This window comes from Anser cygnoides, chromosome 4, assembly GCF_040182565.1.
Source record: "Anser cygnoides isolate HZ-2024a breed goose chromosome 4, Taihu_goose_T2T_genome, whole genome shotgun sequence".
NCBI classification, from domain to species: Eukaryota; Metazoa; Chordata; class Aves; order Anseriformes; family Anatidae; genus Anser; species Anser cygnoides.
This window is the reverse complement of record NC_089876.1, coordinates 28,101,792-28,121,429: the sequence shown is the minus strand read 5'-3', so window position 1 is coordinate 28,121,429 and position 19,638 is coordinate 28,101,792. Positions and strand designations below refer to the sequence as shown.

The window sequence follows — 19,638 nt, the reverse complement described above, 5'->3', positions numbered from 1 at the left end:
AAATCATTTTGAAGGGGACTAAGTTTTGATGCTGAAACTTCAGACATGCAAAATCATAGCACATTTTTAACATCTTGCCTTTTCAGTACATAGTTATGACTGAAGTCAGATAATATTTATCCTTTAATTTTGTACAGTAAGGCTCTCTGTTTAACTATGGTTTGATCTTTGTTCCAAGTATTTTATTTGTAATGTCTTTCTGTTCCTCATCTGTGAAGATATTAAACAGATCTTTATACGTAGGACTTCATGCCTGCATGTATATTTTCAAACAGTTGTTTATTGCATGACTAGATTTGACACAAAACTTGGCATGTTCTACTGAAGGATACTGCAGCTAATGTCTGCTGTAATTTGCTTTGTTGGCTCAATTAAAAATACGCACATGTGTTGGAGGAAGAAATAGATGAGTTGTATAAATCTTTGTTGACAGGATCATATTCAAAAAGTACAAATTTTGTTTCTCTCTGTAGACCGTTGGATGAAAAGCATCTCTTAAATTACTTCAGAAAATTTAGTTTCAAGTTGCACAATCAAGTGGCTTGCTTTTTTATTTTCCATCCATTTTTATGTTTATCTTGCACGATGTCTCTTGTAGATATCCTCTCTACAAAATGAATGACGTTACATCTGATTCCCTTAAGAAATCCAGGGATGATGCATACCTGGACTAGTCCCAAAGGAAAACAAACATACTAATTTGAAAGCTGCTAATTTTCTGAGGCTGTTGTGCTTCCTGAAACTGTTGTGGTTCCGTTGCAGCTTTGGCAAGGTTATAAAAGCAGCAAAACAAAACTCCATCTGCAAACTGAGTAAGGTTGAATTTTCATTAAAGAGTATCTTTCCCAAGTCCCTAAAATTCCTATCTTAGAAAGCTTTTCAAGGTGTCAGAATGGTTCAGACCTTAGTAAAGGAATGCGGAATTTTCTGGACTACTAATCCGTATTCAGCACGGGTTTGTGGACCCTCAAAAACATTGCATGGTCAGTGCTCAGTTTGGTCTGAGCTGAAATGGGAGTCCCAGCTCACTTGCTGGGTAAATGTCTGGGTGGCTCCGAAAACCCCACTCCTTTCAATGTGCATCTCCACATAGGATGGGTAACTGACCTCCGGTTTTTCCAGATGGGTCTGTGGAGTGGTATGCGGAAGACACTAATATTTGTGGTATCATCACCCATTAATATTGAATTCCATTTTGCTTGACTCAAATGACTTAATAAATTCTCTCCCTACACCTCTCAACTCTCCTAGTTTTGATGTGATCACCCTCTTCTTTCCTCCTTAAATATACTTTCTTTTCTTACTTCCTTGGTCTGTTGTCAGAATACAGACTCCCCCCAAAAGGCTGCCAGGCCCTTTGCTACGTTTTCCTTTTTTAAGGGCTAAAAAGCCCTTAAGTGTCTTCTTGGATGCAGATAATCTGTACCTTTACATGCCCCACTCTTCCTGGTCATTAACATCTCTGATATTGGTGGGGTTGTTTGGCCTATTTTTCTTGAGACTTTTGACAGGTGCAGGTATTATGTAGAGTGAGCTGGCTGTAGAAGCTGAAGGACTAGTAGGACTCCTTAGTTCTGTACTTCCATAAGGGACAAACAGGTGGGTTGGCCTCTTCACAGCCCTGTTCCATGATGACACGACACCTGTGGGGAGGCAGGAGTTGTCAGTGAGCAACCCTTCCTGAACATCCCTATTAAAGCGTTTGTAAAGTCATTCCAAAGAAAATGAGACCTTCTGGGTATATGATGGGCAAGAAAGTGTCATCCCTATTACTGTCCCCTCTTGTACTACCCCAAAAAACACTCAGAGAAACTGGAAGCCTGCCGTCACTCCTTGCCTCCCCTTACTCATCTGATACACACAGGGCAGAGAAAGTGTGGGGCTGTCTTCCTGTCTTTTCAGTGCGATGCTATGCTGCACACCATTTGTTGTCAATGTCACAAACACCATTGCTGCTTCTGTATTTTTTTAAACGTCTGTCAGTGATTTCCTTTCTATAATAAATATTTCTGTTTCCTTTAATGGAAATGAAAAGTTCAGAAGAGAAACTGCTCTTGCATCAAGTGTAAACAGCTTTACTCACGGTGTGTTGTTCTTTTTGTGCAGGCTTCTTACAAACCACTGCTGAAACAGGTGGTGGAAGAGATCTGTAATCCTGATCGACCTGATCCTGTTGATATTGAGCATATGTCATCAGGCCTCACTGATCTCCTTAAAACTGGATTCAGCATGTTCATGAAGGTAAATAAGGCTACCCAAGCTCATCTGTATGATTTTCCCAAGGTTACAGCATCATATGGCCGTAGCTGACTTTATGTGTTTGCTTTTGTTCTGAGTTAAGCCCTTACAAAGGGGCTGGGAACAGCTTGAGGCACCACATGCAGGTACAGAATAAATGGGTGTTACCGCCTGAAGAATGGAGCAGACTGGACACGTAAATAAGGGTGATACTAGACACCTAAATAAGGATGATATGTCTGGGAGGAGTCAATGGGGCTTCAACAACGGGATGTCCAACCTCACATAGCTTTTGGAGCTCTTCAGAGACATCCGCAGGCAAACTGGTAAGCCAGTGACAGTTTATATAACCTCTGTGGATTACCAAAAGGCATTCCACAAGGCATCTCATCAAGGAATTTTATGGACAATAGTAAGAATAAACAGTCAGGTCTCACAGGGGAAGAAGACTGTCAAGGAGCTCCTTATTCCATACTTGTTCTGTAACTTGAGAAGGTTCAACTTGCAGTGGGGAGGAAGGAAGGCTGGTAGGTCAGAAAATCCAGAGAGGCTGTAGATTCTCCATCTTTACAATTTTCAAAGCTTGGTTGGCTGTACAAAGCCCTGAGCAATATGATATAATTTTGAAGCTTGCCCTGCTTCAGGCAGGGAGGTGGACTAGATGAGCTACACAGATTGTTTCCAACCTCAGTTGTACTGTGATTCTATAATTGAAAAGAAAAACAAGAAGAACATTTCCCTATTGTGTAAATGCCTGCTAGGCCTTTCATGCATCTAAAGACAGGTGACAAAAGTAATTTTTATTTTTGTGATGGTACTATTCTAGAACCCATTATCAAGGTAATGTAATTTTTCTGTTATTACAGGGCAAGCTAGTCTTGAAGACAAGATCAGATAGGTCTAAATACAGTGCCTGTTTTCAGAAACCTGTGCCTACTGCTGAAAAGGATTTTCAAAGTGTACTTAGCAGGGTTACTAAATGGAAATTCTCAGCTCTTCAGAGCTTATGATAAAGCCCTGAGACAAAAGAGGATAGCTATAGAAACAGTGACCCAGTGTTGTTTCTATTCATCTATCAGTATTGAAAAAAATCATGCTGCTGCTCCAAAAATAGGAGAAGAAACAGATGTTCCGCCATCAAATAGACTAAACAAGCTGGTGCACACACCAGTGATTTTTTAAATGATTGGGTTTATGTACCAGTAACTCTCAATTTTATTTTTTTAAGCAAGAACATAGCTTGTCCTTTTTTTACCAAAAAAAAAGGCAAGAAGCAAACTCCGTAAAGTTTAGATATGTCTAAATATTTATATGGAAACATTGACAGCTTTGGCTAGTTGGCTAGTTTTATGTCCTAATCACAGAGTTCCCTGCTGGACCATTGGTTGAAGTACTAACATAGATGAAAGGAGCAGAGCTTGCAGAAGGTGAGGATTAACCAAAATCTGAACAGGTGGGGGAGTACAGGGAAACAGTGGGAGAGGATCAGTCAGCACGACTGCCAGCGTCTCTATTTCTGTTAACTGCATGACGTCAGAAGAGGAAGAAGAGGAGGAGGAAGCCTTGCGGAGGTTTGCAGAGAGCTTCCCACAAGCCAGAGCAGAGTACATGAAAAAAATGCAACATGTATTCCTGAAAATTTAGCAAGTGGTTGGGGGGTGGGTATACTCTATAAGATGATTTTTCTGCAGGAAAAGGTTGACTTTTCTATACAGATTGAGGTGTAGACAAGCTGACAACTCCAGCTCTCTTCCCTCTCTCTTTCTGGTAATATGGTACAAATACTGGATGCCGTTGTGATGTGCATCTGCCTGTATCTGCCAGAACAAGGGTTTTGTACCGATGGTCGCATGACCCAGGCAGGTGTCCACTGCAACAGATTTGAGCTCAAAGTTCAGGCATCCTCCATCTTTTCCCCTCTCTCCTCTCTTCCCAGGCTTGTTTGCCAGATGACAAGTTCTTTGGTCTTTATGATTCACATCAGTGTTACCTGCTGGTCTTCCTGTGCTTATAACTTGTTTTTGTTGTGCCAGTTTAGACATTTCCTTTTACTTTGAGTCTTTCAGCAACACACAGTACCTCAAGTACCTGCATCTCTGCTAGTAAGAAAAATACTTACTAAATGTTGTAAGGAATATATAACAGATGACCAAGTGAACCTCATGTTGGATGAATATTTCATGGACATCATCACTTACCTCACAAATGTGTCTGTCGTAGTTCATTTAGTTAGTAGTTTGGCTTGTTGACAAGCGCTCGATTACTACACGAATGAGTTTCTGACCAGCCTGTATTTCTGACACAAGAGGAACTACTCCGCTTACTGCACCATCAGCACTGTAATTATTTAATTAGCTTCCTTACACTTACATTTCTTCCTCAATGCCTGAATATAAATGCCAGCTCAATTAAAGATGCCTTGGTAAGCATTCTTCCTTCAGGCTCCTTTACTCTGATGTAATGGGGTTGTTCCCGACAGGCGATGCACTGGCCTCTTCTCTGCTATGTCAGTAATGCAAGCAGCCCTTACACCAGCAGACCTTTCCTCCTGACCTGCCTGCCCAGTGGTGTGTAAAAGGTTTTACAAACCTTCTCCCGTGGTGATTACGGAGTCTGGGAGAGCAAAGCCAGCAGCACGGCATCAGCAGTTGACCAAGTTTTGAGTGTATCTCTTCATACATCCTCATCACAGGTAGAGGCTTTCAGGGTTTTGCTCTTTTCTTACTTACTTATTCTCATCACCCGAGATAACGGCACCATTTTTTTTTAATGCATGGCGTTTTGAACTGAAAGTGCATTTCACTTGGGGATTTTTGAAAAATCCAGATTTTACAGTAAATTAGATTCAGAGGCCTCAGAAATGTCCAGGAACAAACTAGCTTAAGGACTGCAGAAGGTGCGTGTTGCTTTGTTGCAGTCCATTCCAGCTCTTCTTCTGTATCACAGAAGTGAGTTGTGTTTAGCTACACAGAGCCAGTTCCTTCAAAAGAGAGCCTTGGGTGGTTGTATTATCAAACAAAAAAATCTTGGCAGAAACTTACATTCTTAACACAGCCAAATATTTTGTACCCAAAGTATTGTCCTCCTTCAAAACACTTGTGCATAGCATAACAAAATTACAGATTCCAAAACCCTTTTCATTGCAATTTTAATTTAATTTAGAGTTTGCATGCCTAATAGTATTTTTAATATGCATTTCTGGAATTTGTGGTTTGAACTTCGGTCTTCTGAAAAATAATAAGTTTTATATAGGCACCATGTGTTTGGATCTCGGTTTATTTTGACTGAAGGAAATGATTTGTCAAGACATTTTCTCTTAGTATTGCCACGAAAGCTTGTGTTTTTTCATTAATGTACTTATGCTGGGTGTCCTTTCAGTGTGTCCAGCATTATACATGTTTGCTTATGACAAGTTTGTTGTCACCAGGGAAGTTACTAAGAAAGAGAGGCTTTGTTTAATAGCAAGCTCCTGAAGTTCAAGCTCTTCACGTAAGTCTTGGATTTTTCAGGATCTTCATGAAATGGAGTGGAGCAGTTTGCTCTGGCAACAGTGTTAAGACGAACAAAGAGCCATGAAAAGGAATAGAGCTAGAATAAAGCTGGTAATTTATGTCTTACCTTGAAGTGCCGTAGCAGAGCATTTTGTTTTGTCAACTTCTATCTTTACAGTCTGTGAGCAGTTATTTCTTTAGCCGTGTGTCACTGCTTACAGAAATTAGGGCATGAAATACTCTAATATTTCAGCAAGTAATCGTTCTACCTGACCTGTTTCGTAAGCAGATATTTAGGACTTATTTAACCTCCTCATGGTATCTGTAATAAGAGTGGACTTCTTTTTGCTTGAGATTGGCAGTGTGTTATATGCAGATAGTAGTAATCTCATGAGAAAGTAATTAAGGAGTCTTCGTAAGGTCTGGTGTATTGATTTAATTGGTCTGTTGGTGTAATTGGACAACTGCTCAATATAGCACAAGAACTGCAGGACACCTTGCTGAATATCAGTATATATGCCGTTTGTGACATCAGTTGAATGAAGATGGCTGACAAAGTGAGTGCAATTAAGAGAATAAACACCCAGCACACAAATAATCAGCTCACTGATACATTTATCTGAAGTTTTTTTGGACTGGTTTTAAACTCCCGAGGAGTTCAAGAGCTCCCTGCCTGGGGAGCAGCATTTAACAGGGAGCACAGTGTCATCAAAGGCCTGGAGAGGGAGAGTGTGCGATCCCCCCATGCTTGCTTCAAAGGGAAAAGTCTCCTCTGAAGGTTTCCAGTCAGGAAGCATGACAGAGCTGCAGGACAGAAAACTGCCCAGAGACTATAGGGCAGCCACAACAGGGCTCAGAAGAGCCGTTCCCCGAGGAGCCGGAGCCACGGGGATCAAAGGTAGCTGCCATGGTGGTGAAAGCAAAGGGTCTGCGCTCTGCCCCAGCAGGGCTGATTGCCACTTCCATTCCGTCAATGAATGCTGCCGAAAACCTACGCGTTTGGAAGGGGAGGGGGCGGAGAGTCTAAAAAAGAGTAAATCAAACTGTTCTCACTGTCACTTTTCAAGGCCAAACATTTTGAGTGTTTCATACTCAAAGGCATGCGGTGTTGTAACGAGAGCAGTTGCCCGGGCTCCGTCCAGAGGCTCAGCAAGGAGCAGAGCAAGGCTCTATCAGGGTAGTGTGTTTATACAGGAAAGAAAGAGTGCTAGGAAACAGCAAAGTCGTCAAACTTTGAGAAGTGGTTAAGAGGCAACTGATGTAAAGCAACACGTTCACATTTAAAATTAAAATTTGGCTTTATGAAGTCTTAACGGCTGAAATGAATGTTTGTGCCATTTTAATGATAATTACGAAGAAATGAAACAAGTATTTTGTTTGAGCTGAAGTTTCTCCAAATGAGTTACAACCCAATCATGGAAGTAATGAAAACTTTGAAGTGAAACAAGCTAGAAACTGATTTTATGCTATAATGAACATGACTTATTTTCCTTGGATGAATTGTAAAGGATTATTCACTGGACTGGTGAAAACACATTATTTATGATTCTTTCCATTACTGACATAAGGCAGGGATTCTTGTGCAATCAGGCTGGACTCCTTGCTTCTACCAGGTAGTAATTTACCCCCAATTCCTTAAAGCCTTGTATCTGTATGCAAACTGTGCACCTACGCAAACACTCTCCTCCCACACTGGGAAAGGAAGGAAAGAAATGAAGAAGGGGTGGAGGGAGAAGCCCTCAGGCCTCATGAGAAACTCCTCTAGATTTCAGTGGAAGACTCATATCCATGGAAATGGTTCATTATTTTTTAACTGGTCATCATTCCCATTGATTTCCCATTCAGCTGCTATGGAAACCAGCATTCCATGAATATTTCTTTCTGAACTTCCTCATTAGTCTTCCTCCGGCAGCTCTAAGAGCCTGATCACTGCTGAGGTGGACCGAGCAACTACAAATAATGCTTTCTTTCATTTTACAGGTGAATCGCCCTCACCCTGGGGATCATCCTCTCCTGATCATCTTTATGGTTGGTGGAGTGACAGTCTCCGAGGTCAAAATGGTGAAGGATCTGGTAGCCACACGCAAACCTGGTACCCAGGTAGAAACAGCTCAAAGTGTTCCTATCTGAACAAAGATTAAGGAAATTCATGAGATAATGTTGGCAATAGCACTGGTACCATACCTAGACCAAGCCACAGCCGCAGATACAGGAATGGCGTTAGGATTTTGCGGTGAAACATCTGTAAGTAACAAATGTTCAAGGTCCAGGGATCTGGTTTTTTGCATGTTAAAGTCACCACTGAACGTTTAAACTCAGGCTGGAGACTTCTAAACAGACTGGCAATCTTCTGAAAGAGCTTTTTCAAGTCTCAAGAGATTCATATATTTTAATTCTTCATAAACAGAAACATTTGCTGTATAAAAGGCTACAGGCTCTCTGGCAGCATGTCTACGGGGCGCAGTGCAGGGATGCTCAGAAGGAACCTGCCAGGGGCCTCCTTACCATCTAATAACTTGTCAGTGGTGATCCTCCAGACAAGTTAATTAGCATTGCAGAGGAGCAAGATAAATTAGCCTGGCTAGAGCAGTAGTGGTCAGGGTTGGGTACCTCAGAGTGTTGGACATACCACCACTCAACTACACCACGGAGCAGTTAGGGCTATCTTTATAAACCATCTCAGGCAGAGTCAGAAAGTGTTGTGAATGGAGGCTTAAAGTGAAAAGGTGCTGCATTTACGGGTCTACGCATCAAAATGTGTAGCCTCTATCAGAATGAGAAAAATAAAATAGTTTAGCACAGGAGTTAGGGCAGAATTGTGCAGCAAACTGTGCCTCTGAACCTTCACAAGACTGTCTCTCATTTCTCCATACCAATAAGTGACTTGACCCTTTCCTCTGAAATCTTAACAAACAGGATCAATATCTGGATACACCCAACACTGAACCTCAGGCCATTTTCCTTCTGTTCCACTTTGGAGATTAAAATGCCACCTGCCTTCTACAATCGGGTGCATAGGTGCAGCACCTTTGAGCATGCCCATCCTTCTCAGTATCCCTGCTATTGCTTATGCAGTTGTTTTTTTTCCTGCCTCCCCTCCATGCCCTCTGTCTCTTATTGTCCACTTTTAGAGGCAGACAGATGTCCCCATTAGCTGTGAAGCAGACTTCAGCTCCTAACAGGAGGTGCTGCCTTGAACAGCACCTACACTAGATGCCGTGGGTGGCCTGAAGCAGGTGATGTGGAGAAAGCCCCACATGTCTGCTGCTCTTGGATGTGCTGCGGGATGCCTGGAGGGAGGATGGCTCCTGTGGTGAAGCTTCAATAGCATCTGTGCATCTGGTCTTTGCCTTTCCCACTCTGTCATATCAATGGAGTAGGGAGGGAGAGGAGGAGGATGGATGGGCTCCAGCGGTGCCTAAGATGTTAAAAATCACTGTTAATTGGGGAGGAGTGTGTAAAAGAGCAGTCAGTATCTGCTGAGCAGTGCAGATACAGTGTAATCCAAAAACTGCAGAGAGGTGCAAGGAGTGCTGCATATCCAGCTGCATCATAAACACCAGTCTAGTTTCCAAGATGGCTTGTAAACATCTTGTATGCAATTCCTATGGAATGAAACTTTGATTAGTGAGAGATTAGCAAAACAGAGCGAACCAAAGGCTGCACAGCCCCTGGGTTAGACATGTGCTTCCCATGTTTCAGTTGTCTTTGCAAGGCGGTCTCAAGCAGTATTTCGCAAGACTGAGTACCGTTTTTCATGATGTTTTTTTCATCCGATAGCACATTTCTTCCCATTTAGCCTATTGCTAATCTCCTCAAAAGAGTGAATAAAATTCTTTCTCCCCTTGAACGGGGACTGAGTTGTGACACACTGACGGACAAGTTAATCCACACCCTAAATGCATTAATATACCCTGAAAGATAAGCGCAGGGTTAACAAGCTGGTGGAGAACTATGCAGCAAGACTTTTGAGGAGCTTTCTGGACGGAATTGAGGCTTGACAGTGGTGACATGGGATCTGGTGTTGCTTTGCTTTGGCTTAACCCTGGTGACAGGTCACTCTCTGAGGCAGATTCCTAAAGAATTTCAGGCTTTTACTGCATCGTGCCCTTTGTCCAAATGTGCTATGTTAGAGGTGAAAGGACTTCAGGGGACAGCCAGGAGGAGGAAGAAAAAGAAGAAAAGAAACAGTTGTGGAAGTCTCTCGTATAGAAAAGTTTATGAGTTTGCTGGATTTACCTGGATTTCTGCACTACAGCTGTGAATGTGTGCCACCTGTTTGGGATTATTCTCTTTTCAAAAAGCCAGGCATTTGTCTAACTTGAGCCAGCATTTAACAGAGCTTTTTTGTGGTGTTCAGGCAATCAGCTTCAGACATCAGGGCAAGGGGGGAGCATTGGCCTCACAAGTCTGTTCCATTCAGACAAAGCACTGACATTTATACTAATTATTGGCTCCGGGAGAAATGGAGGGACGTGTGGGTACAAAAATAAAGAACTGAGCAAAGTAACAGAAAAACTGGCAGGAGGCACTGGTTACTTCAGCAGTTCTTTGGAGTTGAGGCAAATGACATTTAAATGTGGAGTAGGAGACACGTTTCCATCCAGAGAACTGTTCTGCATCTGAATATGAATGACAAATTTATTTCTCATGAAGAAGCACAAAAGAAAATAGCACTTTCTATGCATCATTTGTTTGTGGATGGCACTGAATAGCCTCCCTAGCCTACTGAGAAGTATCCTACCCTAAAAGGAAAAGCTTACCCTTCCCCCCACCCTTTAATCAAGAGAGTGAAAAAGGGGAAAGAGCATGATGTTTTACCCTCCTTCCTCCCAACATGCACAAGCATGTATGCTTGTGGCTGAGGCACGCAGATAAATCCGTGGAGATTCACCATCAGATGTTAACTGCAGCCTTCCCTCTGCTTATGGGAGCTGCCCATTGCATGGCAGGGGGTCAGGCCATGATTTCCTGGCTCCTCTACCTTGGCTGTCAGCAGGAGGGTATCCCTTCACATAAAGCATCAAGGACAGGCATGTTGTACTGAACAAGAAGGTCTGCAAAGGAAACACACTGTCCTGAAGAGACCTGCCTGGAGAAGAGACAAAAATTTCCTATCTGGGCAATTGGGACCTCAAGAGGAAATCGTATTTATCTGGCCATGGCTATTGTTGATGTTTGGCTTGTAGACACACAAAAACTTGGGTAATGTGTTCCCTCGTGTTTTTCAGAATTATACTGCATTATTACAAGATGAGCACACCGTGCTACACTCTGATGTGTGCACAAAATAAGCAAGACAGCGTCAGCCTTTGGCACCCACAAATTACAGAGACAGCTTTTCAGCCATTGTAAGGAGAAGAGATAATCAGTGTCAGTTTGCTGCAGGTTGTGTGGGAGGATAAGGGAAGGGGAGAAGTGAGGGGGAGTCTATCATCAGTGTAGATGGGATCTGTAGTAATCTAACTCCAGATTCTTTTCATCATTTGAAGTGAAAAGATGAAACAAAGAAAAACAAGAAGTTGAAACGTGGTACTACCAAATTCTAAACTGCACTTGTGTTCCAATTCTTTCTTTCAAATCCCCTGCTATGTTACACTGTATAGACTACACGTTTGGGCCGTATGATGAAGAGCACAAATGATTTGGTAACTACTACAGGAGACAGGCAGGCACATAGTCAAGGTTGGTGATGCCTGTGCTTCCTGTCCTTGGATTTGCACTGAAGAAGCAAATTCATTTTCAAGTGAGCTAGTAAGATAAACCTGCTCCCATGTCCCTACCCACTAACCATTAGTCCTGATCCTGCAAATGCCACTGAACTGGGGCTAAGAGCTGTGTCCTTTTACCCTGAGTTAATTCCAAGAGCGTACGTGCTCCCTCCTTGCTTGACAGCTCTGCCCTGCAGAGAAGCCTTCACACTAGGCACCTGCATATTGGTTTTCACTCGGGAGAAACAGATAAGGCGTGCATCTACCAACGTGTGTTGTAGTGAGTGGCAGTTTCACTCATCAGACCCATCTCAGATTAGTAATTCGACCAAACAAAACCAATAGTATCCCAACAGCGTCCGAGGTTGAGCGTTGGTTCAGAAGAGCGTGTCTTGCCCACAGGGACGTTTCTGAGCAAGGTCTGTAGCTCCCCCAGTAGCCGCAGCAGGCCAGCAGCACTTCTGTAGTGCTTGCCTTACCTCAAACAGGAAACAGCTGCCACTCAAAAGGGCCTGTTGGCAAAACCCCATGCTACAGGAGAGGAAACTGCTGGCTGATCATCTGGTGCCTCACAGCAAACACAATGGCAGTCACAACAAATCGCTGGGTAGGCTGCGGGTAGAAATGACTCAAAGCACACATTCATTAAGAGTACAATGCCACCAGTCATTATGCTCCGTAAGTGATTTAACTGCAGTTATTAGCAGACGGCTTCATTGGGCAAGCTGCATTGCCCTGTCAGTAAACACCAGGAACACACAGCGGGCCTAGCGCTGCGTAACGCCAACAGTTCATACTCACATCTCATTAGTGCTGCGATCAGTCCCCTTAATTCTGACTTCTTGTTTCTTTTCACCCTTCTTCCAGGTACTTGTGCTCTCCACGGCACTCCTGACACCGCTCGATGCTGTCGAGCTGTTGTTCACCACAGACCATCCCCAGCCTGACACCGATATCTGACGGGGGAGGATTTGTGGAGAAGAGGAGCGACTGCCTTGGCTGGAAGCATCAAATCCCTGGTCTGTCACTGTTCCCAATAGCCTTCCAAAAAATGACATGGCCCCTGATGCAGTATCTGGCTGCAAGGGAACCTGTGCAGCTCCCAGGGGGCTCTTAAAAATAGTCCATTTGTCCAGTGAGTAACTCTCCACTCCTTAAGGATCACACAGTGTGGTGCTGAATCATCCCCCACCACTCTGCCCAGGCGAGGATGATTGCTTGTAATAATTCCCTAGAAAAGGAGCAGCTGAGGACCAGGTGGGGCTGGATGTGCCCTGCCTGAACAGTACTTTTCCCTGCAAGTAATCCTGATGGTTTCGTGGGGGTTGCTTCTGGTGGCAAGTGCTGCTGAGGGAGGAAAAGGCCAGTAAATCCACCTCTCTGTCATGCTGCCTTGCAAAAGATGTGTGCCTTACACAGCATGAACAGCCTCTGCTCTTGTTTCGTCCAGAGAGAGGCCATGGAGCGCAGCCCCAGTTTAGCCAGCAGAGCAGCTCCCAGTCAGGTGATGCTCTCCCAGCCAAACTGGTGGAAACAGAGCAAGAGAGCAGCAGAACAGAGGGATGAGTTACACAGCTGCTTCCCTCGCAGATTCCCATTTCCTGCTCTAGTTTACCCACCCACAGTCCCAGGAGAAAAGACTGGTTCTGATGGCACACTGCTCTGTAGTTTGACACAGGAGGACATATGGGCTGTGACGGGTTGATGTTAACCCTGGAAGAATCTTCCTCTCACATTCATTTAAAAAATAAATTTAAAAAAGTGTGTTCCCATTTTCAGGAGGCCACAGTGACAGATTCTTGAGCTGGATTTCTGAACAGCGTGATTAGAGAACAGCTTTTATTTTTCATTTATGATCATGAAAGAGCTGCTATCAAATTCAGTTATGTAATTTTTCTTCACGAAAATTTGATACAAACTAGGATTAAAAAAGCATCAGCCAGTAGAGATGGTGATTGTGTATAGCACAAGGACTTCCAAGTTGCGACACAAAATGGTGGAGCTACGAAGCCACATCCTCTTGGTTCATCTGAGGGACACTAAGGCTACAGCTTGCACTAAGAATGAGAATGTAAAATCCTATGTGAAGTTCACTCTAACACTGCATTCTTTCTGATGCCAAAAGAGTAGATTAAATAGGAAGTAGCTTTTTAACCTTTGTTCAGTAGCTAGCTTAAGTTCTCTAAAATGTTTATAATGATCTTCAGAAAAGGCTGCATTTTGACTTACGTTCACTTTTGAGTGACTAGAAGAAAACAAAGGACCAATTATAAAGCATGGACAATGTTGCCTCTATGAAAGAAATTTATAAGAATGGCTATAGAATGGAACTTTGTGCTATAAAAAATTAGAAATATTGTGCGGTTGTAATGTTAAAAGCTCAAGACATTTTGAGCAGAGCAACTCAAAAGCAAACAGCCTGTCTCTGTTTCTTTTCTCTTTCCTTCTATACCATTTAATCTTAGAAGACAGATGTTTTGTAAATTATGTAATCAATAAAGCAATGCTCTTACAGTGCATAAGCTCATTCCTCATCTCTTTCCCTCCTAGAACACAAGGCTATGCATGCTAGGACTGCATATTCATGCAACTCCTTTTTTTTTCTGCACTATTTGATTGCCCCCAAGAACCAAAACCTTCTGCCTTTGGAGGTGTCCTGAAGAGCCTTCCATACTCTGGCGAGTTTGGGCACTCGCACCTCTGAGCTGCTGCTGCTTTCCTGAGATAATGGAGGCTGGCATTTGTGGTCTTCTCTGCCTCACTGGTCTTTCACAAGATGCTTTCAGGTCTCTGACTTGGCCACCAGGAAATGCTCTATCAGGTAATGGGAGGCTGAGTTTAAGCAGACTGTGGTGCTCTTGCACATCCTATGGGTCAAGCAGCTCCTCTGGCTGAGGCAGTGAATGGTTTTCCCTTTGGAGGGATCTTCTCAGCCAGTGGAGCCACAGCCGTGGCGATGGATGCTGGGACCCAGCCACCATCTCGCACTCAGTAGCTGAGAGCTGAAAGCAGATGGTCACAAAAAGCCTGCTCTTCTTCTAGACCTCTGGAGTGGGGTCTTTTCAGTGGCCCCTGTGTGATAATTAGCTCCTTATTTGTAGAAAACAGCAGTGGTAGCTATACACAGCACATGCTGGGGAAGAGGCCAGGGTGATGAGTGGCCTCCTACCAGCCACACGTGAGCGGGAGCAGCACAGAAGAGACTTTGCTTGGGCAGGTGCAAGCCCACAGCAAGGAGTGCCTAAACCCTCTGCATGTGACACTGAGCTGTGTTCATCAGCTATGGAGCAGCGAAAACACAAGGCCACCCTTGGCACACGGGACTCCTACACGAATAAGCAAAACAGTATTTGTTTATAAGCTCAGACCGGCTGGGCAAGCTGTTGTGTTCGCAATTCGAGTCTTAGGTTACTTAAGGGTGGTAGCTCATGTCAAAAGGCTCACCACCAGCAGGACCTCACCAGTGTTTTCTTACACCAATTATTACAGCTGTGTGCTAACCATGGGGGAGCCGGTGTGGCAGCCATGCTAGTCACAGCACAAAAATCCTCCTCCAGGAGGGCTCACCGTAAAACCACTTTAAACATAAAAAAAGGTTGAAGGCTTACAGTAATTTGATTAAATTCTTCATTGTCATACTAACCTCTATACAATGCTGTTGTTGTATGTTTTTGTTTGTTTTAAAGAAACTGGAAGTTCCTTAAAACACTGTTTAGCCAGATGCTGACCTACCTCGCATCATTATTTTCTCACCAGTTTTTTTTCCACAAGGTGATATGAAGGATCCTATTTTAATTTGAAAAGTCTCCACCTTTTTTCAGTTCCTCTCCTGAAAGAATATCGTAAAAGGAAGTTGTAAAATAGTTGGGAGGGCTCCCCCCTGCAGATTATGCTAATAAAGCAACAGTGTAGGCAGCAAAGGCCTTCTTACAGTTTCTGCAACTTATGTTAACTACCCTGAGAAAACAATTACCACACCTCAACGCTTCACTGACTACTATTAACTGTTTCTCACACACAGGAAGAACGCACAAGAAAACATGCAATTCAAAAATTTAATGTTGAAACAGGCAGTAAGAATGAGAAGTCCACTCCCTATGAGGAGTAACTGTACACAAAATAAATAAGTTACAGTTTAAACAAAAGCACAACTGGCTTTTTAAAGTGCATGTGTGTAAGGCCTTTAGCCTGTGAACTCCATTGGCTCAACGTAAGGAAAAAAAAGTCAGCCACGTGTGTTTAAGGATGAACAGGGACTGGCTCAGCTCTGAGCACACTACCAGCTTTCATTGCCTCAGGCCAGCCGTGTTTCACATGGAGCCCAATCACAGCCGGGTTCTTTCTCTGCCTCGCATACACCAGACAGAGAGAGAAGAGAAGTGTCTGACACTGGCACCTATAGCGGACTATCACTCCAACTCCAGGCTCATTCCTCAAAAGCTCTGTGTCGGATCATTTAGTCTGGACAGTATTTTTCTGGACAGCAAAAAAACACAAGTTATTGTTATTCGGTATGTTTACACCCTGCGCACAATAGTTTTGCATACAAAGTCTGGTCAAGTTGTCAGCAATAACATAACTAGTAAAAAATAGAAAGGACCCTTGTTTACAGTCTTGATACCTAGTCATGTCCACTTATTTTACACTTATTTTTACAGAACAGTTTTATGCTTGCTTGTTTTGAAATACAAGGAAAATAAACAGATCTACTGTGCAATAAAATTAAACAGATACATCATGCTGTCCTTCATCCAAGTGAAAACACAATAAGACTCGAGTGGTTACTTCTGAACAGTGAACTGCAGTTCAGGGTGTTGCCCTGCTCAAGTACAAGTTGAGAGTTACAGCTAAAAGGTTGTCTCTGCACAAACATTAAGCCAGATCTGTCCCATTGGAGAAAAGGCAAGCTGAAAGCTTGTTTCATATGCCGGAGAGTTCCATTTCCAAATGAAAATACTTGTTCTACAAGTCACATCCTAGAACCGTTGGAAGAGGGTTTATTGGATTTTTTTTGGTCGTTACTCTTTCCCAATCTGCCACTGTTCATTTCAGCAACTCTTTGCAGAATGCCACCTGACCCATCCTTCTCTCACAATGCCTTGGACCCTAGACGTGCCAGCATTAAACACCCCAGGTCTCAAACTCGGGAGCAGCACTGGGGAGACCAACGCCACCGCTTGGCTCTGCTGTCACACAGAAGTGACAGTCCTCACTTTGGCAGACAGAGCTTGCTTAAACCTTCTCTTCAGATCTTGCATGTTGGGCGATTTTGGCCGTGGAATAAGAGAGGTTCTCCTTCTCTCGGGAGTGCTGGTGGTTTGCTGCTTGCTGACTTCTCTGCAGAGGACATGGAAGGCATTGAAGACATCGTTGTAGTTTTCACTGACAGATACTTCGTAGAAAGTACAGCCCAGCATGTTGGCCAGCTGAAGTCCATGCTGAGGCTCCACCTCTTTAACATGCAGGAGATCAGCTTTGTTTGCTACGATGACAACGGGGACAGTGTTCCCTGGGTGCAGCTGTCGAACATGATGGTAAAGGTGACTGAGTAGTTCATAGCTCTTATAATCTGTGATGGAGAAGACGATCACCAGGGCATCTGCCCAGCGAATGCATCGGTTCAACTGCTCGTTACAATCCAGACTGTGCTCGTGGATCTGAAAAATGAGTGGTCTCAAATTAGAGAGTTGAAGTAGCAAAAGACTAAAGGAACCTGTCTTTAAGAGTCTGTAAAGCTAAACAGCATTTTACAGTTTCAGACACACATATCTGCATTTCACATTGTAAGTACAAACTTAATCTGAGCGTGGCAAATAAATACATATGTTGATTCAGCTGTAAAAAGCTGGAATTTAACACTGGAGTTTGCTACACTCAAATGGAAAATTGACCTGAGTAGTTCTGCATGCAGAGAAAGACTTTGTAGTTCCACAGAATGGGAAATTAACTGGCTAGACAGTAAGTCTGGGGAAGCGAAGATATGAGCTGGAAGCATTTAGACCTGGAGTGTTGCCCAGTTCAGAAAGGCAAGAATCCAGCATTACTCAGGTCTATACATTCAAAACTTCAACTTGTAACATCCTAATGAGTACAGCCCCAACATAACTGACTTAAATTTCTATCATACAGATTTATGAATATCGTTGGGCAGTAGTCATGACTTTTTTTTTCTACATATGTACCATAATTTTTCCGTCTAATGTTCCTAATATACAGAAACAAGACACTTAAGTAATTCAGCCACTCCAAAGTAATGGGCCTCCAATGTACAAATGATTCACTGAAACAGCAAGCTGTTTTTTGCTACCAGTATACTACAGGCACCAACACATCTGGCTTGGCCAGTTAAAAGCCAAGTTGCCAGCTCTCCCTCCCACACTGACATGGACAGCAAAGTATTTTCCAGGAAGACCAAACAAGATGCTGCACACAGAGGGATGCGTGCCCACAGACAGCTGCTCCGGTGACCCGCGTGGCTGTGCCTAACTCACCTGAACTCCTGGGGTGTCCTGCACTTGAATCGCCAACATCTCTCCATCTATCTGGATGTGCCTGCTGTAGAGATTACCTGGCAAGAACACCAACAGGTTCACAAAGACAGTCACAAACACAACAGGCAAGTGCTGCTTTTGCCGCCCATTAGTCACACAGGGAGGGATGGAGCCCTGTTTATGAAGTGAGGGACCAACGTCAGGACTTCCCCCCCCCCCCCCCCCCCCCCCCCCCATTGTAATTATGTTACTAGGAGCCTGGGGTTCGTGATTATTTATGGTATTACTAGCAGCCTGGGATTTAACCCATCCTCATTTTGAAGCGTGGCATTTAGCATTGCGCAACTTGCAGCTTAGTCACCCCTCATGGGCTGCCTTAACTTCCTAAAGGTAAAGGCTCACAGAAAGCTGCGTGCTCTCCGCACTGCTGCCCTTCTGAGACTTCTCCTGAGGGTTACTTACAGCTTTCCCAGCTGGGCAGATTTGGGGGGTTTCTCGGGCTTATCTGTCCAAGCATGTCCCCCCGGGTGACCTCCCCAGCTCCCACATCACGCTGCCACAAGCCCAGCATCCCCCCCATGCACCCGGCGCCGCACAAAGCGGATCGAGCGGCAGCTCAGCACCACATTTCCGACACAAGGACCCGGCAGCGGGGCACCCACCTGCGTTCCTCTCGTAGTCCCCGATGAAGCGCCGCGTCAGGAACCGCACCACGAGCGCTGCGGGCGGGCACAGACAGGCGTTAGCCGCGCTCCCCCTCCTTCCTTCCTTCCCTCCCCCCCCTTCCTCCTCCTCCTCTTTCCCCCCTCACCTGTCTTGCCCACGCCGCTGCCCCCCACCACGGCGATCTTGACGAGGCGAGGCCGTGCGGCGGGGCCGTCCCCGCCGGGCGCGGCGCACTCGGCGATGGTGCACATGCCCTGCGTCAGGCGCATCGCGCACCCCGCGCAGTCCCCGCGCAGCGCAGCCCCGCGCCCCGCCGCCGGCCCCGCTTTTCCCGGCCCACGCCGGCCCCGCCCCGGCCCGGCCCCGGCCCCTCGCTGCCGGCGGCCACTCACAGGGAACCGCCGGCCCCCCCGGAGCCGTCCCTCCTTCTCCTGGGCACGCCCCTCGCTGTGAGGAGGGAGGCTGGGGAGGGAGGCTCCGAGGGTGCCCGCCGCCACCGGCAGCCGCCCGACAAGTGTTTCTGAGGGGCTCAGCCTCGCCGTCCTCCCGGGCTGACATAAAATGGCGACGTCTCGGGCTCCTTTCGGGTTTTCTCCCTGTCGGGGTGTGTAAAGCCCCCTGCCCCACAGGGTGAAATACCACCCCGGCAGGAGCGGGCAGGCACCAGCTGGGGCGGCTGCTGGGAGATGAGGCCTCCAGGCAGAGCACTTCAGCGGGGCCAGCTCAGTTCAGCTGCAAGACGCAGAAATAGTGGGGGAGAAAAGCAATTAAAGCGTGTATATGGCAGTGGTTAAAGAAACAACAGAAGATGATAGTGAAGATGGAAAAATATAAGTGAGAGGTGGATGGGAAACAGGACGGTGCCAGCCTGGAAGCGGGGAGTGGTTGACTACCTGAAATACTGGCCTTAGAGAGGGTCCAGAGCAACAAAATGGAGGAATAAAACCTGTCCACGTGTGAAGCAAAGCGTGCCCAGAGGGAGGACAAAATCACAGTCTGTATTGAGGAAAGACGGACCTCATAGTAAAGGTCACCAGATAA

General features: G+C 44.9%; 2 protein-coding genes across 2 annotated transcripts in view; one reads left to right on the top strand and one right to left on the bottom strand.

Annotated features, from left to right (window-relative positions):
• Window positions 1-13,962, top strand: part of SCFD2 (sec1 family domain containing 2) — a 194,541-nt gene extending 180,579 nt beyond the window's left edge. The window contains exons 7-9 of the mRNA XM_013172764.3: window positions 2,107-2,241; window positions 7,710-7,829; window positions 12,308-13,962. Of these exons, the coding sequence (XP_013028218.3) occupies window positions 2,107-2,241; window positions 7,710-7,829; window positions 12,308-12,400 (348 nt within the window). The 3' untranslated portion in view covers window positions 12,401-13,962. The remainder of the gene's footprint in view (window positions 1-2,106; window positions 2,242-7,709; window positions 7,830-12,307) is intronic.
• A 1,519-nt stretch (window positions 13,963-15,481) lies between these two features.
• RASL11B (RAS like family 11 member B) lies at window positions 15,482-18,936 on the bottom strand. The gene is made up of 4 exons (XM_048049957.2): window positions 18,743-18,936; window positions 18,594-18,650; window positions 17,932-18,008; window positions 15,482-17,097 (listed from the first exon to the last, which is right to left on the bottom strand). Exons 1-4 carry the CDS (start codon window positions 18,864-18,866, stop codon window positions 16,630-16,632), a joined length of 726 nt encoding a protein of 241 aa, XP_047905914.2. The 5' UTR covers window positions 18,867-18,936; the 3' UTR covers window positions 15,482-16,629.
• Window positions 18,937-19,638: the final 702 nt, after the last annotated feature.

Coding starts and splice junctions, on each gene's coding strand:
- RASL11B (XM_048049957.2), bottom strand. CDS start 18,866: ATGCGCCTGACGCAGGGCATGTGCACCATCGCCGAGTGCGCCGCGCCC. Junction 18,009..18,593: donor GGACTACGAGAGGAACGCAG/GTGGGTGCCCCG, acceptor TGTTCTTGCCAG/GTAATCTCTACAGCAGGCAC. Junction 17,098..17,931: donor AGGACACCCCAGGAGTTCAG/GTGAGTTAGGCA, acceptor CTCATTTTTCAG/ATCCACGAGCACAGTCTGGA.